At 41.3% G+C, this 22,165-nt stretch overlaps 1 protein-coding gene across 2 annotated transcripts in view; it reads right to left on the reverse strand.

Moving 5' to 3' along the window:
* Nucleotides 1-3,932: 3,932 nt before the first annotated feature.
* The window catches only part of PECR (peroxisomal trans-2-enoyl-CoA reductase), a 29,856-nt gene continuing 11,623 nt past the window's right edge, over nt 3,933-22,165 (reverse strand). The window contains exons 5-8 of one of the 2 annotated variants that reach the window (XM_040476177.1): nt 18,515-18,611; nt 16,080-16,190; nt 7,596-7,707; nt 3,933-4,473 (exon numbers count right to left, since the gene is read on the reverse strand). In XM_040476177.1, coding sequence (XP_040332111.1) covers nt 4,388-4,473; nt 7,596-7,707; nt 16,080-16,190; nt 18,515-18,611 — 406 coding nt within the window. In that variant the 3' untranslated portion in view covers nt 3,933-4,387. The remainder of the gene's footprint in view (nt 4,474-7,595; nt 7,708-16,079; nt 16,191-18,514; nt 18,612-22,165) is intronic. The other variant, XM_040476178.1, reaches the window with a different exon arrangement.

Genomic DNA, 22,165 nt, shown 5'->3' on the forward strand with positions numbered 1-22,165 from the left:
GGCCCCAACTCACAACCCTGAGATTGAGAGTTGCACACTCTACCAACTGATCCAGCCAGATGCCCCATTCCCATGTTCTTTACAGTTCTCCTTACTTCCTACTAGCCAATCTCTCACTACCCCCCTTCCCTGAGATAGCTAATAATGTTTTATATTAAATTTTCCATGCTCAAGTGACCATATGGTCCTCATAGTGACAAATGCCTACTCCCAAGTTAAGAGTTTGCCTTTTCTGTGAGTGAGCAGGGACTGAGATACCACCACTCTAGATGCTTATACAAATCCTGATCCATAACCATCGAATCCCACACAACAGCATCCAACCAGGTGACCCACATCCCAGTAAAATGTACGAGAGTGGGTCCCTGATCATGCAACCATTGATTGTATCACACACCATGCTTCCAGAAGCAACCAGCCTCACAGAGGGCTAGAACAACCAATGCACAGCTGAAGTGCCAGCAACCTTCTGAAAGGAGGGAGAACCATCTTTCAGGACGCATGTCCCCAAAGGCGTTGGGAATGTTTCTGGGAACCAATGAGTGGAAGAGGGAGTGGGCCTACTTACCATCACTTCCAAAGATCCACTGTGGGACTTTGTGCTTCCCATCCATTTCTGGGCCCTGCAGCACTGGAAGTCATGGTCCCAAAGGAGGCGACTCTTGCCAGGGGACACAGTAAGGTCCCCCTGAACTACAAACTCGGGCTGATTCCAGGGCACATTAGCGTGCCTGTGCTCAGGCAGTAGTAGCTGGTGAAAAAGGAGCCACCCTCACCAGCAGGAGGAGCAGAGCTACTGATATATAGTAAGGACAGGGTGTTCACATGTGGAACCCAGGTAATTCTCCTGGAACCCCGTTGCTCACGAGTGTCTCCTGGAACCTCCTGGCTCACATGCAGCAAGCCTGGCCTAAAAGTTTCTTTGATGCAAGCTGAGATGCTTCCTGCCCACTGTCTTTGTCCCCTCCTTACAAGGTGGGGAAGCAAGGTGTCAGACTTGCTCTACAGCCTGAAGGCTGTTGCTGTCTTCCTGCTCTTTATCCTCCCTGGGCATGTTCCCCAAGTCTCACGCACATCTCATTCTGTGTTGGCATCTGCTTCCCAGAAGACCCGAACTAACACAAGCCATGAAACAAAAGAGCAGTGGGGGGGGGGCGGGGGCGTGTGTGTGGAGGAGATAATGTCAACAAGGGTCATCTTAATCAACAAAGTCTTTTAACATGATTAATAATTTGAGTTGCTTTTTTCCCCACTAGATGTCTTTTTCTTCCCGTTACATGCCTTTAGCACCATGACCTTACCCTTTATGGCACTTAGAACACTTGGCGGGGGCGGGGGGAGGAGGGGTTAAATTTGTATGTGGCTTGATTAATGTTTCTCTCTTTCTCTCTCTTGCCCTTGTAAGCTCCCTTGAGACAAAGTCCATGTGGTTTTTTTTTTTTCAGTACTGCACACCCAATTCCTACTGTAATGCTTAGCACATAGTAGGGGCTCGAAATTATTGAGCGAATTATTACTGAGTGATGAAACTTACTGAGGAATATTTAGTCTATAGCAAAATTTACTAAGTGTAGTAGCAAAAGAATATTATTGACAGGACACTATCACAAAGTCCTGGGGTACAAAGTCCTGGGGAATAGACTTATGATTCTAGAATACTGATAATGGTCAGCTGCCCAATAATAGGTCTAACAAGAAGATCTAATAAGGAGTTGTAGCTAAGTCTCATGCTATGTGGGGTGACCTCTGTTCCTTAAGCAGAAATAAACAAGTGTCAACACTGTGGGGCTTTATGGGATTGTTTGCAGGCATCAGCATGAGGTAATTTGAAAAGCAAGCCCTGGGGGCGCCTGGGTGGCGCAGTCGGTTGAGCGTCCGACTTTGGCTCAGGTCACGATCTCGCGGTCCGTGAGTTCGAGCCCCGCGTCAGGCTCTGGGCTGATGGCTCGGAGCCTGGAGCCTGTTTCCGATTCTGTGTCTCCCTCTCTCTCTGCCCCTCCCCCATTCATGCTCTGTCTCTCTCTGTCCCAAAAATAAATAAACGTTGAAAAAAAAAATTAAAAAAAAAAAAAAAGAAAAGCAAGCCCTGCCTCTTCCATTTTCCACACCAACCTGTGTTAGGGCTAGCCTGCCCTCTAGCCTGGCTTGTAATTCTTAGCAACTATGATATTATCATGTCCAGAAGGCCATTTTAAAGTATTATCTAGCAGGAAAAGATTTCTGATCTTTCCACATTAATAACATGGACAGAAAATGTATGGCTGTGCTCGCTCTCAGGGGCGACTCTGCACTTGAGCAAATGCAAGAGTGAGCACCTCCTTAAATGCTGCACTCTAGGCATCTCACTGGTCTCCCCCTGGTCCTGACCCTGCATGGGAGCCTAAGAAAATGGCAGATTCAGGGGCCCCTTCCCAGAGCTTGGTAAATTACCTACAACTGTCGCCAACTTAACGATTTTTCAACTTTATGACAGTGTGAAAGTGATATGCTTTCAGCAGAATCTGTACTTCGAACTTTGAATTTATCCCGGGCTGGTGATATGCAATACCTATTCTCTTCTGATGTTAGGCAGTGGCAGACAGCCATAGCTCCCAGTCAGCCAATTGAGAGGGAAACCAACCAATACAACCATTCTGTACCCACACACCTTTTCTGGTTTTCACTTTCAGCACAGTACTCAATAAACTGCATAAGATAGTCAACACTTTATTGTAAGACAGGCCCGTGTTGGACGATTTTGCCAAATGTTGGCTAATGTAAGTGCTCTGGGCATGTTTAAAGGAGACTAGCCTAAGCTATGATGTTCAGTTAAGCTAGATGTATTAAATGCATTTGTGACTTAATGGTATTATCAACTAACAGTGGGTTTATCAGGATGTAACCCCTTTGTAAGTCAAGGAGGATCTATACTTTGAACTGAGAAATACTGATAGAGGGAAATATCTACTTGACTTCAAGAGGGAATAAGTCAATTGGAAGAGGTTTAATTAAGACAAAAAATGAATGTGCATAATTTATAAGTGGCATTTCCGAAATCAGTTTGCCAGAAAAAATCAAGTGAAGGCAGAATGCTGAACCCTAACACATTTGTATCACATTTAATTAAAATGTTTGTATTGTCAATGGAGTACTACGTGGCAATGAGAAAGAATGAATATGGCCCTTTGTAGCAACGTGGATGGAACTGGAGAGTGTTATGCTAAGTGAAATAAGCCATACTGAGAAAGACAGATACCATATGTTTTCACTCTTATGTGGATCCGGAGAAACTTAATAGAAACCCATGGGGGAGGGGAAGGAAAAAAAAAAAAAGAGGTTAGAGTGGGAGAGAGCCAAAGCATAAGAGACTCTTAAAAACTGAGAACAAACTGAGGGTTGATGGGGGGTGGGAGGGAGGGGAGGGTGAGTGATGGGTATTGAGGAGGGCACCTTTTGGGATGAGCACTGGGTGTTGTATGGAAACCAATTTGACAATAAATTTCATATATTGGAAAAAAAATAAAAATAAAATAAAATGTTTGTGTTGTATACAAAAGGAGAAACATGAAGTAAAGGGAATACTTTGGATAGGAAATCAAGACACAAATCAAGTATTGCAAAGAAATACTACGTATAACTTTATTTTTCTTTTGAATTAAGAAGGCTTATACTTGGGGCGCCTGGGTGGCGCAGTCAGTTAAGCGTCCGACTTCAGCCAGGTCACGATCTCGCGGTCCGTGAGTTCGAGCCCCGCGTCGGGCTCTGGGCTGAATGCTCAGAGCCTGGAGCCTGTTTCCGATTCTGTGTCTCCCTCTCTCTCTGCCCCTTCCCTGTTCATGTTCTGTCTCTCTCTGTCCCAAAAAATAAATAAAAAACGTTGAAAAAAAAATTAAAAAAAAAAAAAGAAGGCTTATACAAATTTGACTTAATGAACAAAACAAATCACATGTTGGTAATCACCAATAAGGCTTTACTGATCCAAAAATATTTGCCATAAGAAATGAGTCACTGTGTATCTCTGGTTTTAAGAATCACAACACTGTCACAATTTAAATTTATTGCCCACCTTTCCAATTAAATAGCAAAATCTTTTGGGAGATGATGATACCTCCATTTTTAATTTGAAATTATTGCATTTTTCAAATATTTTTTCTTAGAAATAAAAAGTAAATCATAAAGTGTGTTAAGTCCATTCCTAAAAAAATCTTTAATCACAGGCTCAACCGTATTGGTTGGGACTTAAAAATGCTTTAATTTCAGGAATAGTTTTTGTACAGGCATGATTGATAACATTAAAAAGGCAGAAAGCAATTGTTCCATGCAAATTATTAGCTCTTATAAAGTACCAAAGTGTATTCTTGAGATGTTAAGGCATCTGGGGACAAAAGATACCTCTAGTTTCCTTGGCTTAGAGCTTGGATTTATTCTTGAAAGATTCCTTCATCCTTTTGACAACAGAAATGTCCCCTGCTCCCTCAGGCCAGTTGTCATGATCTGTTAAGTAAGTAGAAAACCTCACGTCCAGCACAAACCTATGAACCTCATTAATCCTCTTGGTTTCCAATAAACCCTCCTATTTTCCCTGGTTCACCCCTCTTCTCAGCGGGAAAAAGATATCATTAGGACAAATGGCAAAAGTCCTGAGAAAAACCTGCTTTGGAATCCCAGGTCTTCCCTGGACTAGCTCTCTAGCTCTTCCAAATGTGGAGAAGTTACTCTTCCTGAACCTGTTTCCTCATCAATTATCGGGGGGTGTAACAACATCTGTTTTTTAAAGTCATGAAAATTAGGGGCGCCTAGGTGGCTCAGTCAGTGGAGCATCCAACTCTTGATCTTGGCTCAGGTCATGATCTCACAGTTCATGGGATAGAGCCCCACGTCGGGCTCCGCGCTGACAGCGTGGAACTTGTTTGGGATTCTCTTTCTCTCTCTCTCTCTCTCTCTCTCCACCCCTCCCCCCCAAAATAAATAAACTTAAAAACAAATAAAGTGAAAATTAAATGCGACAGCCTGTATACAACACTTGGCATACTGAAGACATTCAAAAAATCCTACTTCCTTAATAACCAGGATGACTTTAAAACCATGTCCTTACTTTGTACTGGGCACATATAGCTGCCTTTCCAGCATCCAGTCCTTCACCCTGTTTCCAGTAACCTCCACTTCCACTTGGGAATCCATGAGGTTCTGGGGAAGTGACCCCACTTAGGTTACTGACTGAGCTAAGTCAAACAGTGCACTCCATTCCCCTGGCTGTGGTTATTGGTTGAGGATGGCCATTCCCATAAGCTGGTCCAAAACAGAGGGGGTCTCAGAACTCTGCTAGAAATGCTGTAACCAAGTCATTCCCCTCCTCTCTCTCTCTGTCCAGATGGCTGTGAACAAAGAATCATGGCCTGTTAGGGGTCCCAGGCAGCCTTCCTGTAACCAGGAGAGTCAATCTTAAGATAAAGCCAATACTGCATTAGCAAAAACAAATGGAAAAGAAGAAATTTATTGTCCTTGATGAGATCTATGAGCATATGATTCAAGTCCGGCTTGCTTTTCAGTTATTCAGGCCAATAAATTCCTCTACTAGTTAGGTTTGAGCTGCAGCTAAAAGCATGCTGAACCAGGGCTTTCAATGTGCATTATCTAATATAATGCTCCCAACCGTTTATTCAATAAATGCTATAAGTGACTCCACTTTACAGGAAAGAAAGTGGAGGCCTACAGAAATTAATTTTCCCCAAGGTCACACAGCTAATAAGGGCCTAGCCAAGTCTCCATCCCAGGCCTTGTCACTCCGGGGCTGGCAATCTTGGTAGGTTTTTTGTTTTTCTGTTTTTTAAATTTTTATTTATTTTTGAAAGAGAGAAAGCACACAAGCTGGGGAGGGTCAGAGAGAGTGAGAGGAAGACAGAGGATCTGAAGCAGGTTCTACACTGTCACTGTAGATCCTGATGCAGGACTCAAACTCATGAAGCATGAGATCATGACCTGACCGATGTCTGACACTTAACCGACTAAGCCACCCGGATGCTAGGCTGACAATCTTAAAGAAAAGACTGGACGCAAATGCTCAATATTCCCATTCATTATTTGGGGCAAGTATATTCTCGAAAAATAGATGTGGCTGATTTCTCCCAAAATTTCTTTCCCTTTATGAAGGAAAAATGAAAAATACCCCCAACTCCACTGGTGAGGAAAGTGGAGAGCTTCCCTCCCACCCTGGCCACTTTAAATACTTTCAGAACACAGAACTGCAAAATGTAGGCATTTCTGTCTTTCCAACCAAGATCCATCCTTAAAACCGTGGTATCTTATGCACATCACCACATTGATGTTATCAGTAAGGAAATACAGATAGGGGAGGGGAAAATAATAAGTAAGACTGAAGTCCCATATTAATCATTTATTAATGCAAAGAAGGTCTTATGTCTTGATTAGACTATCAGTATACAGAAGAGTAGGGTGAACGAACCCAGGTCCCAGATATGAAATTGAAATACACATGCATTACATCGATCACGTTTTTTTAAGTTTATTTATTTTGAGAGAGAGAGAGAGAGAGAGAGAGAGGGAGAGAGAGAGAGAACCAGTGGGGGAGGGGCAGAGAGAGAAGGAGAGAAAGAGAGAATCCCAAGCAGGCTCCACACTGTCAGCATGGAGCCCAATGTGGGACTGGAACCCATGAACCCTGAGATCACGACCTAAGCCGAAGTCAGACACTTAACCGACTGAGCCACTCAGGTGTCCTTACGTTGATCACATTGTAGTTGCTCGTAGCTACTTACTCAGCACTCTTCAGCAACAGTGCAAATATGTCTGAATTTTATACTTGTGTGCAACATCTATATTTGGTTGAGCAGTATAAAACTACTGCTTTTGTATATTAAGAATGGTTGAATACAGCAAATTCATATGGTTTTGCTGAGTCTATATCCCAAAGATAATGTAAAATAATACCATACCACCACCCCCCCCCCAAGCCCCAGCCTACCACCAGGTCTGATTCTTCTGTTCAGATACACAAGCCCCTTATTAGAGGAACAGAGAAATTAAATCTTAAAAATATGGCAACCTCTTGCCCGTTTTCTCTCTCCTCCTTATAAATGTATACTCATATAGAGAATAGTTTTCATGACTAAAATTCCACCAACCTATGCACACACAGGCAACTTTTTAAATAGATAAAGTTGTGTGCTATAATAAAAATATTTAGATATTTTCTTTGACTGGGATCATTTCCTTTAAAGATCACATCAGGAATATAAATATTTTGTACATTTTTGATGTTCCATAAGAGAAAACCCTAATCCCTTTTGTTTTTTTTTTTTAATTTTTTTTAATGTTTATTTATTTTTGAAAGAGAGAGAGAGAGAGAGAGAGAGAGAGAGACAGAGCATGAGCAGGGGAGGAGCAGAGAGAGGCAGACATGGAATCCAAGGCAAGCTCCAGGCTCTGAGCTGTCAGCACAGAGCCCAATGCGGGGCTCAAACACACAAACTGCGAGATCATGACCTGAGCCACCCGGGCGCCCCTCCCTAATCCCTTTTGTAAGTGCTTAAGAAATTTTGAAAACTTGAACGTGAAAAGGCATAAAGTCAGTGACTGCTCCTTTCTTGAGTGCTCACCTGGTACATCATATATTCGCGTATATAGAGACTGGCCCCCGTCCACCTCCACCAACTGTCCAGTGATAAAGGAAGCTGCTGGAGACAGCAGGAAGCAGACTATTGGGGAGATCTGGAAACAGAAGTACACACATACAGAAAAGTGGACACAACCCATCTGGGGCTGTTTCCACACCCAAAGAAACATATCTCAAAACCCATGACTGTAACATGAATTCTACAGTCCGTGTGCACCATACTCTGACAGAACAGACAGCTGCCTTTTTCTGTTTGAGCACCATTGAAAAAAAAAGTGACTAGTGCAGCAAGATAGGAAAGAATCTAGACAGTGTCAAACAAGCTACACGATGTGAATAAGCTGAAAGTGATCACTGTGCTTAATCTTTCCCAAACAACTCAGTTCCTTCCACACCTTTCATTGCCCACCATAACCCCACTTTTCTTCCTCTTCTTTTTTTCTTTTAATGTTTATTTATTTTTAGGAGAGAAAGAGAGACAGAGCATGAGCAGGGGAGGGGACAGAGAGAGAGAGGGAGACACAGAATCAGAAGCAGGCTCCAGGCTCCGAGCTGTCAGCGCTGAGCCTGACGCGGGGCTCAAACTCACGGAGCGCGAGATCATGACCTGAGCCGAAGTTGGATGCGCAACCGACTGAGCCACCCAGATGCCCCATAACTCCACTTTTCAATGCCATCATATGCCTTTTATATTTTTGTCCCTGAAATAGCCAATGCGTCTATATAACAATAAATTGGCATTGTAGCTTGCTCAGTCAATGGTCTTGCAAGCTGCAAGGCCAGGAACTCAGACTACAGGAGCTTCCTACAAGGGGGACTTCAAGACCCCACTGCATCCCCTAAAAATTCAGAGGTAGATGATGAGTACAGAAACATCTACTCCCAAAACCAAAAAGAAAGAGGACTTATTTCACTGGACATAAAGGAACTCTCTATGAGGCTATCGGCACAGGAGGAGTTTCTCGAAGGGAGATCCCAAACGCCTGCATTAGAATCCTTGGGTCCCTACCTGAGACCTTCTAAATTGTAAGCTCTGGGGTTGGAGACCCAGAATCTGCTACTTTATGAAGCTCCCTAGCAGAAGTGAGACAAGGGGGAGGCTAATGGTGCTTAGGGTGCAGTATTTAAGGAGGCACTCACTCTCAGGGCAGACCCTGCCCTTGTGTGACCCTGAGAGTGAGGCACATCCCTAAGTTTTATGTCCATGCCTTGCTTGCCTCACCCCAGTCAGGGCTGTGTACCTAGAGTGTTCTCTTACGTAGCTATGCCTCTTTGAGACTGTGAGACCCTGGAGGGCAGGCATAGCCTTCTCTCCATCCTTGTGTCCCCAGAAGCACTGGCCACATGACACAGCCCACTTTCCGTATGGCTAGTCTGAACTGAGATGTGCTCTACGTGTAAAATACACTCTAGATTGTGAAGACTTGGTCTGGAGAGAAGAGGCAAAATCTATAGAAGAATGTAAAATGATGTTTTAGATACATTGGGTTGAATAAAATTTTATTAATAATATTTAATTAAATTCTTATCTATTACATATTGGTTATAACAATATTAATTTTATATTTTTTTCTCTTTTTTTTTAAGTTTATTTGTTTTGAGAGAGAGAGAGAGCACACATGCATGAGAGTGGCAGAGGGGCAGAGAGAGGGGGAGGGAGAGAATCCCAAGCAGGCTCCACACCTAGCGAGGAGCCCAACACAGGGCTCAATCTCACAAACCGAAGGTCATGACCTGAGCCAAAATCAAGAGTCGGATACTCATCCGATTGAGCCACCCAGGTGCCCCTTTACTTTTCTTAATGTGGCTAGTGGTTAGCTTAAAATTACACGTGTCACTATTACGGTATTTCTATTGGACAACACTGGTATAGAGAATTAATCATTGAAAAGTTTCCTCGTCTCTGAGAAAGGGGAGAGAGTTCTGACCTATGATCAAAAGAAACCACCAGAGCTTGCATTAGCCTGTGTTATCAATCAACGACATCTCACCCGGTGAGTCAGGAAGACTCCACTCCAGTATGCTCCTTCCTGAATGCCAGCCAAACAAAAACCCTCTCTCTCCGGTAATCATGCCCTCCAGAAGTCTGCAAATCCCTAAAATCACACTTGCCCCAGGAAAACAGAAAGAACCATAGTCTGCTCTGTTCAGAGAGACTGTGTCCAACTAGTAATAAATGTGGCTTCGTGCTGAATTTTGTTTGAAATATTTACTGATGGCCTCATGTGTTTTGGGTAAAATAAGCACTTAATGTTTACAGAATGAAAGCTCTATATGCATCCCTTGCCTAAAATGAAGGGAAGTTACATCACCCAGCTCCTGCTACAGTGTTTTGCCCAGAGACTAGGCACCACTAAATGACACTGAATTGAATTGAAGCTATCTGTTAGGTAAAAGATAGATAAATATTCATAGCTCATGGTTTACTTTAGGAGCTCAACGTGGAGCTAAACTGAACCAATACAATTTTTATAATCACCAAATTAACTAGGCACTATTGTAATATCTTCCAATAGACTCTTCTAAACTTTGATTTTAACAAAATCCATTTGATGGATGGGTTTGAGGAACCAAGCCATTCACAAGAGTTTTATCAATCAGTAAACACTATTAAAAACCAGCAGCCGAGGGCACCTGGGTGGCTCAGTTGGTTAAGCGTCCGATTTTGGTTCAGGTCATGATCTTGGCGGTCTGTGAGTTCGAGCCCCGCGTCAGGCTCTGTGCCAACAGATCAGAGCCTGGAGCCTGCTTTGGATTCTGTTGTCTCTCTCTCTCTACCCTTCCCCATTGCACTCTCTCTCTCTCTCTCTCTCTCTCTCTCTCTCACAAAAGTAAACATTAAAGACTGGCAGCTTGTCTCCACTTTATCTATGTGGGTAACGCCTCTTTTAGCACAGTTACCTCTTTACTTTCTGCTCTGTTTATTAAAGACCCCGGGGATTTTAAATATGCAAGCTGGGGGTTGAATCCCAGTACCATGAGCCATGTATGACCATAGACAACTTACCGCACCTCACTGGCCCTTAGTTTCTTAATTTCATAAAATGAGAAGGCTCTGCCAAGTGCTGCATTCCTTCCCCCAGAATGTCGAAGGACACCCTAGGAAGTCTAGGCCATTCCTTTTAAAAGTACAGCTAGGTTCTGACCCTCCTGACTCTGCTCCAGGGACTGTCACTTAAAAGCCAGCAACTCATTGAAAGCAGTTCAGTCAATGGTCTAAGTGTGAACGTTCTGCCCCAGGGAGGATTCGCTGGGGTGATCAGAGTATCTTGGAAACACGACCTAACCGACAATCAGGCAGAGGCACCCCCTTGTTCTGCATCTCCCGGAAGCTCCCACCCTCTTTCCTTCCCCTTCACATCTAAACTATTTGAAGGTTTCGCCTACATTAGTCAAAGTATGGTCAGCAAAACCCTGGGCATACCTAAGACCTTTTCAGGTGCTTTGCAAGGACAAAACTGTTTTTGTTATAACACTAACTTTTCATTTGTCTTTTTCACTGTGTTGACATTTGCATTAATGGTGCCAAAGCAGTGGTGGGAAAAACTCCTGGAGCCTCAGCTCAGAAATCAGCAAATCATGGCAGGAATACAAAGAGGAACCAGGTCCCTAGGCTATTAGTGGTCATTATATTCTTCACCGGCAAGTACACATGGGGGGAAAGGCCTGTTTCACTTTAGAATATCTTTGATGAAGCAGCAGAATTTATTCATCATATAAATCTCAACCAGTGGGTACACGCCTTCTTAATGTCCTGTGTTATAACGTGGGAATTACTCATTAAGCTTCTCTACTGCAGTGGAAGTAGAAGAGTTGTGATCTGAACTAGTCACTCTCTTCATGAAATACAATTTTTCACTGGGATAAATGACTAACATGCTACGGTAATTCCCGCTGGGGTATTTGGCAGGCTTTTTTTTTTTTTCTCCCCTCCAAAAATGAACAAAGTGAGAATGTCTCTTCAAAGGAAGACAACGTTGTTTTTTCGTGTTTGTTGTCAATAATAATATCTGAGCTTTCGAGTGAAAATGAGGATTTTGGAAAACTTGCACGTGTCAACATGAGCTTGACAATTTCCTAACACTTCAAGATTTTTCTGAAGAGATCAGTGGTGATATTAACAAACGTGATCTTTTGTGTAAGGGATTTTTTTGATATAATGGATTGCGTGTCGACATCCAGAAGATCTCCATAACTCAGTGAACCAGTTTTTTACCAAAACTGATGCCAATAACTGATGTTATAAAAATCGTGTGTGGCTGAAAGTCCCAAAGTGCAAGAAAGACTAATGGATTTTAATGTAACAGAGTATAAAAGATTCACTACATGGTTTGAGATTGATGGCACATTGCAACCTATCTTTAAGAAACAGACACTTGTCAAACATCAAAGAAGAATATCCACAATTATCTGAAAAGTCCATTAAAATGCTCCTTCCTGGGGCACCTGGGTGGCTCAGTCGGTTGAGCTTCCGACTTTGGCTCGGGTCACGATCTTATGGTTCTTGAGTTCGAGCCCCGTGTCGGGCTCTATGCTGACTGCTCGGAGCCTGGAGCCTGCTTTGGATTCTGTGTCTCCCTCTCTCTGTTTCTGCTCCTCCCCCGCTCATGCTCTCTCTCTCTCTCTCTCTTTGTCAGAAATGAATAAACATTAAAAAATAAATAAATAAATAAAAATAAAATGCTCCTTCCTTTTCCAACTGTACATGTACATGAAGTTGGATTTTCTTCATATGCTTTAAACAAAACAACATATTGCCAACATATCAAATGCACGTGCAGATAAGAGTCCAGTTGTATTCTATGAAGCCATATGTTAAAGAAATTTGTAAAAGTGTAAAGCATATACAAAAAATGGTTTTCCTTTGCTTTTTAAAATACAGCAATTTTTCATTAAAAATATCATTCATGTTAACACGTAATGCCTTTATTATTTTTAATGAACTGATCAATATTTCTTAAACTTCTCAATTTTGATTTCTGTGCAGTAAATATAGATAATATAGTTCATATAAGTGAAGGGAAATGTTCTGTCCAATGAAAATTTAATCATATCATCTCCTTGATTAAAATCCTTAAACCCCTCTTAGTTTTCAGAATAGAAATACGAACACCTTGTTTACAACGGCTCATGAAATGTCTGATTTAACAGTACCTCCCAAAAACTTAATATGCAAAACTATTTTACTTCAGGAATTCTAGAAAAGTTACTTCTCACATAAGAGTGCATGTGTGTGTTTAAGGATGTTCACTGAAGAATTACCACAATGCTGCAAATATAAATGGAATTTAAATGTGCAAGAATGGAGCCTAATTAAATATATCATGGTCTATCCTTAGCAAGCTGCAGAAAAACACACACAGTAGAATCCCATTTTGTAAAAAAAAGTCAATAAATACAGGTATTTTTGTGTATGCATAGTAAACTTCTGAAAAACTATACATCAAAGCAACAATGAAAGCTAGTTTAGGAATTAGAAAACACTTTCTTTTAAGAGTTTTATGGTTTTACTTTTATATTTAGCAGTTTAATATATCTGAAAATGATTTTGTATGTGATACAAGATAGGAGGCCTAATATATATATATATTTTTTTTTTAATTTTTTTTTTCAACATTTATTTATTTTTGGGACAGAGAGAGACAGAGCATGAACGGGGGAGGAGCAGAGAGAGAGGGAGACACAGAATTGGAAACAGGCTCCAGGCTCCGAGCCATCAGCCCAGAGCCTGATGCCGGGCTCGAACTCCCGGACCGCGAGATCGTGACCTGGCTGAAGTCGGACGCTTAACCGACTGCGCCACCCAGGCGCCCCATATATATTTTTTAATGTTTATTTATTTTGAGAGAGGGAGAGAGAACACACACACATGCACACGTGCAAGCGCAGCAGGGGCAGAAAGAGAGAATCACAAGTCGGCTGCAGCCTCAGCACAGAGCCCTACGTGGGGCTTGATCCCCCCGACCATGGGATCATGACCTGAGCCAAAATCAAGAGTCAGACCCTTAATGGACAGAGCCACTCAGGCACCCCAGCCTAATTTATTTCTAGTTAAACAGCCAATTGCTGCAAAACTTCTGCTAAATGGTCAATCCTTTCCTCACAGATGTGAAATGTTACTTTCTCCTTATAAACTCCTCGTGTATACATGGTACTGATGTAAGAGTGCATTCTGTTCCACTAACTTTATTTATTTATTTATTTATTTATTTATTTATTTATTTATTTAACGTTTATTTATTTTGAGACAGAGACAGAGCATCAACGGGGGAGGGGCAGAGAGAGAGGGAGACACAGAATCGGAAGCAGGCTCCAGGCTCTGAGCCATCAGCCCAGAGCCCAACACAGGGCTCGAACTCACAGACCACGAGATCGTGACCTGAGCTGAAGTTGGACGCTTAACTGACTGAGCCACCCAGGCGCCCCCTTTTTTTTTTTTTTAACGTTTATTTTTTTTTATTTTTGAGACAGAGAGAGACAGAGCATGAACGGGGGAGGGGCAGAGAGAGAGGGAGATAGATGCCCTTCTTAATGCTTCTGAATGTTTGGTGTAAAAGCTGCCTCTTTCTCCAAAGGGTACAACTGGTGGTTTTGGATGGGAGTAAGAAAAGAGGAAACAATTATACTGTTTTCTTTTTTTCAGGAATAACATCATTCAGGCTTCTTTAAGAGTGATAGGGGGATGGTATGTGAAAGTGCCAAGGTCCAACGGCACATATCCAGGGTTCTGGAATGACATCCTGACTTTATGGGAATTTTATCTACTAATTGTAAAAGGAACAAATAGGTGACTCATGCAATCTTCGATAGGTCATGGGGCATTGGGAGCATAGTGTTTTCGGTTACAAAGTTCATGGAATTAGAGGCATCTGGGCAGCTTAGTTGGTTAAGTATCCGAGCCTTTTTTTTTTTTTTTAATGGTTTTATTTATTTTTGAGACAGAGAGAGACAGAGCATGAGCAGGGGAGGGGCAGAGAGAGAGGGAGACACAGAATCGGAAGCAGGCTCCAGGCTCTGAGCCGTCAGGCCAGAGCCCGACGCGGGGCTCGAACTCACGGACTGCGAGATCGTGACCTGAGCTGAAGTCGGACACTTAACCGACTGAGCCACCCAGGTGCCCCATAAGAGTGCATTCTGTTCCACTAACTTTAATCTGTTCCCGTGCCAATACCAGATATTGTATATAAGTATAGCATTATAGTATGTTTTGACATCGGGAAGGTCAAATCCCCTCCATTATTTTTTTCAAAACATTTTTTGGCTGTTTTTGCATAAATATTTTTCTAGACAAACTTCAGAATTGGTGTGTTGAATTCTGAAACTACATTAAACTTATACATTAACTTAGGGAAGCTTGATTTTATTTACTTTTATTTTTTCACCATTATTTTTTTAAATTGAAGTACAGGAGCGCCCAGGTGGCTCAGTCAGTTAAGCAACCAATTCTCGGTTTTGGGTCAGGTCATGATCTCACGGTTCTTAAGTTTGAGTCTCGCATCACGCTCCGGGCTGACGGTGCAGAGCCTGCTTGAGATTCTCTTTCTCCCTCTCTCTGCCCCTCCTCCACTAGTACTCGCGTGCTCTCTCTCTCCCTCTCTCAAAATAAATACACTTAAAAAAAAGTGAAGTAGAGTTGACACACAATGTTACATTAGTTTCAGGCATATGACCTTGTATTTGACAATTCTGTCTGCTATGCTATGTTCACCGCAAGTGTAGCTACTGTCGGTCAACATACAGAGGGAAACCTGATTTTAATAAAATTGATTCTCTCCATTGAGGGATAGGACATGTCTCTGTTTATTCATTTTTTCCTGTTTTTTAGTAATACATTTCTTTTTGTTTAGAGCTAAGTTTACACCAGGTATTTCTGTTTTTCATATTATTGCAGGAAAGGCATCCTTTTTTTCACTATATTTTAAGACTGTGTTTTTAAGACTATATTTTGAGATATTGCTGGCCTTTAATAAGTCTACTGATTTCTACATACTTAAATAATGGCCCTTATAGAAAGCACGTATGGAACTTCACATAGCCATAATCATCTGACTTTGCTTAGGGTCCTGGGTACCAACAAAGGCCATGTGATAAAATAATACAGCTGAAAAGTGCAATGAAACATTAAGACCATGCTGTTCTTAATTCACACTGCGTTCAATCCTGAATAAAGATCAGGATCTTTATTCTGTGGGCGTGCAAAGCAGGGAGCCAGAAAATAACAGGGGAAATGGTCTGGTAGCAATGGGAGCACTCATGTCTCTCAGCCAACCAGACCGTGTAAAAAGGACACCAAATGCTACAAATTTCCAAAGTATAAAAGAAAGTAATAGGGGGTTGGCTGGCTGGCTCAGTCGGTGCATCATGCAACTATTGATCTTAGGGTTGTAAGTTCGAGCCCTGTGTTGGGTAAAGAGATCACTTAAAAAAAAAAGTAATTAGAATCAATATTATTAGAAATATACATTACCTCCTCAGGAATTCCAATTCGCTTAGCTGGGATTCCCTCAAAGCACGCAGCAAAAGTGTCTTCTGCTAAAGGACCATAGTTGTCAACAGCAGTCGGGGAATAAATGATGCCCTATGTTTAAGAATAAAATGAGACACAATAAAGCACATAAAACTAAATTTTAATCTCAAAGACATCAAGGCAGTCTATTGCCCAATGCCAAAAAGTAAGTGGGTTAATTTTTACAGAAAAGTCAACATCTCCAATATTAATTTTTCTCAATATTGTCAAAGAAGCGCAGCTACCATGTTACAAATGGATTATCTGAATACTCACTTTGTGACCTCCTCTCCCTTAATAACCAGACAACCCCTAGATTTTTTTCTGAAAAGACTTGCTTTCTAAAAACATAACTGTGTGAATAGATCAGACAGGCACTTAACTAGGAACAGCGGGACAGGGGAGTCTACTCTATCTTCTGCTAAACTTCTCTGTTTTATAACAGAAGCCTAGGCTATGGTTATGTGAGACTTAGAAAATGCAGTATTTTCATGGGTTTTCTCTACAGTGATATCACAAATAAAATATTTGAATCCAGTATAAATAAACCAAAATTTTAATTTTTTTGGAATTCTTTTATTTAGCTTTACTAGCTTTCAAGGGTTTATAAAGCCAAGAAAATTACTCAAAAACTGTATAACACAAAATAAAGCTATTGGTTATGAATCCATCACTACAGCAGAGGTTACAGGAGTGAGGGAGGAAACCAAAGGGTTTTGGCGGTATTCATTACTGCAAATGATAATGGGGCACTGTACTGGTTTCCAATGAAACAATTTGGAACTTTTATTTAAAGAGGATGAAACCTTCTAGAAGTATTAAGGTTTAGACATTTAACCTAAAAACATCTTCTGGAGATATATGTGACTTTGTAACACTAACATACTATTAAATGTTTTCAAGAAATGCACTTTTGGGGGCCAGTATTCGAAGATACCAACACGAAGAATGAAACTGTAATGAATTTTTTCCTACAAATACTTGAGTGTAATATGGGTAAGGTGATGTCAGCTGTGAAGGACTGAAGAGATATGAAATTTCTGGCTAGGAGCCTGCAATTTGTTACAGATGAGATTTCTCTACTCACTTCAAGTCAGTTCTTGCTTAGTTCCTACCCAGTAGCATGGATAACAATATCTATAGATATATGGACAGGTCTGTAGATATTATTTTTTATTTAAAAAAAATTTTTTTTTCAACGTTTATTTATTTTGGGGACAGAGAGAGACAGAGCATGAACGGGGGAGGGGCAGAGAGAGAGGGAGACACAGAATCGGAAACAGGCTCCAGGCTCTGAGCCATCAGCCTAGAGCCCGACGCGGGGCTCGAACTCACGGACTGCGAGATCGTGACCTGGCTGAAGTCGGACGCTTAACCGACTGCGCCACCCAGGCGCCCCCAGGTCTGTAGATATTATAACCACAGATGTTATAGTTTCGTATATAGGGATGATTACTATCTTAGAAAAAAAAAAACAAGAGACATCACAGAGAAGTGGATTTAGGCTGAGTTTTGCCAGATGAGTGAGATATTTCACATGATCTCTCTCTTGAAGTACATAGCCAGTATGTAATACCCAGGGAAGCTTAAGCTATATCTTATTTCACACACACACACACAAAATGAAATTGAACATATTGTGATTTGAACATATAGTGATTTTCCCCCCTATAATTTACAGTATGTTGCTGAGAAATTTTCTCTCAACTTCTAAACAATCTTTAACTTGAATTAGACTTCAGATTTTTCTCTCTCTCCTTGTGATGAATTAATGATATACCAAGAAATAACAAAATAATCTGGCAAAATTTGTTCTTTAAAGCAGTGGTTCTCAATCTTCGCTGTGCATTTGAATTTCCTAGGTGGCTTTTAAAAATACCAATGCCTGGATTCCACAGTTTGGAGTCAAGTGTACATATTGCTAGTTTTTCAACATTTCATAGATAATTCTAATATATTGTCAAGAATGAGAATCATTGGCTTAATTTAACCTTCTTGACAATCTGGTTGTAGATCAAAGAAAGCTTCTTTCTGATTTTATCTATTTAAAAAAAATTTTTTTAATGTTTATTTATTTTTGAAGGAGAGAGAGACAGAGCATGAGCTGGGAAGGGGAAGAGAGAGACAGGAGACACAGAATCCAAAGCAGGCTCCAGGCTCTGAGCTGTCAGCACAGAGCCCGACACGAGGCTCAAACTCACAGCCGTGAGATCCTGATCCAAGCCGAAGTCAGATGCTTAACTGACTGAGCCACCCAGGTGCCCCTGATTTTACGTATTTTTAAAAACCAATCTTTTCTAGTATACATGAGCATTAACAAATACCTCTATCAACAACACAAATGGAATCAGAAGAGAACAAGTTGTCAATAGCTTTCATATGGAACGTTTACCTACAGGGGCAACACAGTTGATCCTTACTCCACTGCTGGCCCATTCCACAGCTAAGGTTTTGGTGAGGTTATAAACACCTTCTCTGGCAGCTCCACTGTGCCTTTAGAAGACAAAACATAAAAATTATAACCATAAAAATTATAACTGCTGTTTCTCTCGTTAACTGACGGATGTGCCAATGACCTGTCAGAGCCCCACAGATATATTCTTGTTGAGTCTGTCTTTTTGATCCTTTTTCTGAGCACGGGGAAGGAGGGGGGGGGTCCTTCAATGTTAAAGCCAAAACACAGTTATCTGATGGTCAAACAAATCTTACATTGTAGGCACACATAACATCCTCCAAAACACCATGACCGTAAAAGAAATATTTTGAAGACCTTTTTATTACATAGAAAAACTAACAAATTGGTAATTTTAAGGGTTACAAATGTGTGGGTTTTGTTTTTTGTTTTTTGGGGGTTTTTTTGTTTTTTTTTTTTGAAAGAGAGAGAGAGAGAGTGGACGCAAGCAGGGGAAAAGGACAGAGGGAGACAGAGAGAGAATGTCAAGCAGGCTCCAGGCTCAGTGCAGAGCCTGATGCAGGGTTTGATCCCATGACCCTGGGATCATGACCTGAGCCAAATTCAAGAGTTGGACACTCAACCAACTGAGCCACCCAGGCACCCCACAAATGTGGTTATTTTTTAAATCAATTTTAGATGATAAGGGATAAGAAATTCATATATTGGGCTAAAAATAGTATCAATAGGCTTTCTAGACACCCCAAAATTTAAATAAATTTTAATATATTTCCAGAAAGGAAGTGCAAAATACTTAGGCCTGCATCCATATGGGATCTCATGCATAAAGTACAGATATAATGTTGCTTAGAATTTCTAATTACAAGGTCCTCAGAACCAAGCATGTGAAACCCGGGGGTATATCCACTTCTCACTAAAGACCTACAGAGCCCAACCTTCTTGAAGAAAACCTATCTCTGTTCCAGTGTTGTCCGCAGCAACCCTGGCAGGACTCCATGCAGAAGCCAACTTACTTGGTCAGAATCACCCAAGTGATCCCACAACTACCCAACGGGGCCACAACTTCTGTTGCTACTGAATCCAGCAGTCCAGGGTGGATCTACAGAACACGTTCCCGTGTCCTGTCTACTGCCACCAGTGCGAGGAGGGGCCCAATTGCAACACTCAGCTGGGACAGATAATTGAAATTGAAAACACCAGGAGCAAGAGACAGGGGCAGGAACAGACATGCTTATATAGAAGCACAACCGAGTCCTGACTCTTTCCTTCGAGGAGGACTAGAGGTGTTTGTCCCCTTGCACTCAGCCCCCTGATCACCAGGGTCACCACAGGAGGTGACCTCCTCATAGAAAAAGGCTCAGCAGTTACAGTGAGCCCCTGAAGAAACAAGTGGCAGATGTTCAGAAACTGGTAGGCGCCCGGAGCACCTGGGTGGCTCAGTCAGTTAAGCATCTGACTTCAGCTCAGGTCATGATCTCACAGGTCGTGAGTTCAAGCCCCATGTTGGGCTCTGTGCTGACGGCTTCAGAGCCGGGAGCCTGCTTTGGATTCTGTGTCTCCCTCTCTCTCTGCCCCTCCACCGCTCATGCTCTGTCTCTCTGTCTCTCTCTCTCTCTCTCAAAAATAAATAAACATTTAAACAATTTTTTTAAAAAGAAAGAAAGAAACTGGTAGGTGCCCAAGAGAGAAAGCCGCTAGAATGAGAGACAGAGGTGGAAAATCAGAGACAGATATTAGTGAATCCCCATCAGGACAGAACAGATGCTGGACAATTCAGCTTTGGAGTGATGACTATGTCACATGAAGTGCTGTTCCAGTCACTCTTCTGCTAAAGGAAAAGCCGAGAGAGACTGGCATTTATCTGAACTAGGAGTTGAGTGAAATTATATTTTACCATTTCCATGACAAGCTCACATCCTCTTTCAATGACCAATTTCTGTATCAGGTAATATCTGAAACTTCTTGCAGTCTGTGTGGGAACAGATTACAAGTAATAAACTGCCTTGAAGGCTGTCACATTGCTTCATTTTCTTCCTGTCATTTATAAATAGGAGGCAGGATGATGTACAATTGTCAGTGAATAGAGCACTAACAAATGTTTCAAATGCTTCTGCAACTTACACACATAAAACCATACAGTATATGCTCTTTTTCATTTGGCTTCTTTCACTCAGAATAATTATTTTGAGATTCCTCCATGTTGTTGCCTGAGCTAAAAGCTCATTTGCTCTTATTTCCAAGTAGTAGTCTGTTACATAGATAGACTACAATTGGTGGATTCATTCACCCGCAGATGGGCATTTGGGCTACAAACTGTCTATCCATGTGAAATGGGAGTTCGTTTTTTGGCTAATCTTTTGCCCTTGTAATCATGAACAACCACCCAAAAGATCAGCAGGTCAGGCTAAACTCCCCCACATAGATGTAACAGAAAAAATGTAACGTCTTAGGCAACATTAAGAAAAGTGTGCCAAGGAGCAACGCAGTTCAAACACACACACAAGATATCCAGATAGCCTTTCAACAAATCAAAACGTGCTCCATTGAGAAGATCATTTCTTGCCTATCAGAGTTGTCCGGAAGTTGTTAACACACATTTTGGGTGAGGCTCTAGGGAACATGCACACTCATATTTTGCTGGTGGGAGTGCAAACTGGAAAGAAATTTGGAAATACCTAGGAGTTTTGTTTTTCTTTTTAAGTTTTTTAAATGTTTTATTTTTGAGAGAGAGAGAGAGAGAATGGGGGAGGGGCAGAGAGAGGGAGACACAGAATCGAAAGCAGGCTCCAGGCTCTGAGCTGTCAGCACAGAGCCCAACTCAGGGCTTGAACCCAGGAACAGCAAGATCATGACCTAAGCTGAAGTCGGACACTTAACCGACTGAGCCACCCAGGAGCCCCTGGAAATACCTAAAAGCATTTACCTTTCACCTTCACCCAACAATCCATCTTCCAGAATGTATGGTAAACATATAACTCCACAAATATGAAACAAATATGTACAGTGTTATTCACTGCAGAATTATTTATAATAGCGAAATGTAGAAACAATATAAATTTCTAGTAACTTTGAGATAATATGTGCATTTGGAAAGAGGAATTTGAAAATAAGTCCATAAGTCCATAGTGGTATACCAAAAAATTTAATGATAATAATGATAATTGTAATAAATATACAGATAAGGAAGGAATGGCTGTTGCAAAGAAGTCTTTTTATGAATTACCAGCTAATAAATATAGAAGCAATTATGAAATCAGAAAAATTAACATTGCCCCACCATTAACGTAATAAGTGATTCAGGTAAGAATCACCAGTGGTTGCAAAAATCACAATGGAAAACAGAATATTCCCGCAATACCAAAATATCACCCTATAGATTACAGATGATGGACTAATGATAAAGGAATTCAGATCACTGTCTTACTTAGTTAAAAGGTTTTTTTCTGGGATGAGAAAGGATAGAGCATTCAACTTTGTACCTTATGCAGTTTTGTATATATATAAAAACTAGCATGCATGTTTTTATAACACTAAGATAGACCTATTTCATAAAACATTCTATGTTGGAAAATAAAATTTTTTTCATTAAAAAAATGGAAGGAATCAGAACTTATAAAAGATATGAAGGAAATCA

This window comes from Herpailurus yagouaroundi, unplaced genomic scaffold (genome assembly GCF_014898765.1).
Source record: "Herpailurus yagouaroundi ecotype Mexico unplaced genomic scaffold, PumYag 140, whole genome shotgun sequence".
NCBI classification, from domain to species: Eukaryota; Metazoa; Chordata; class Mammalia; order Carnivora; family Felidae; genus Herpailurus; species Herpailurus yagouaroundi.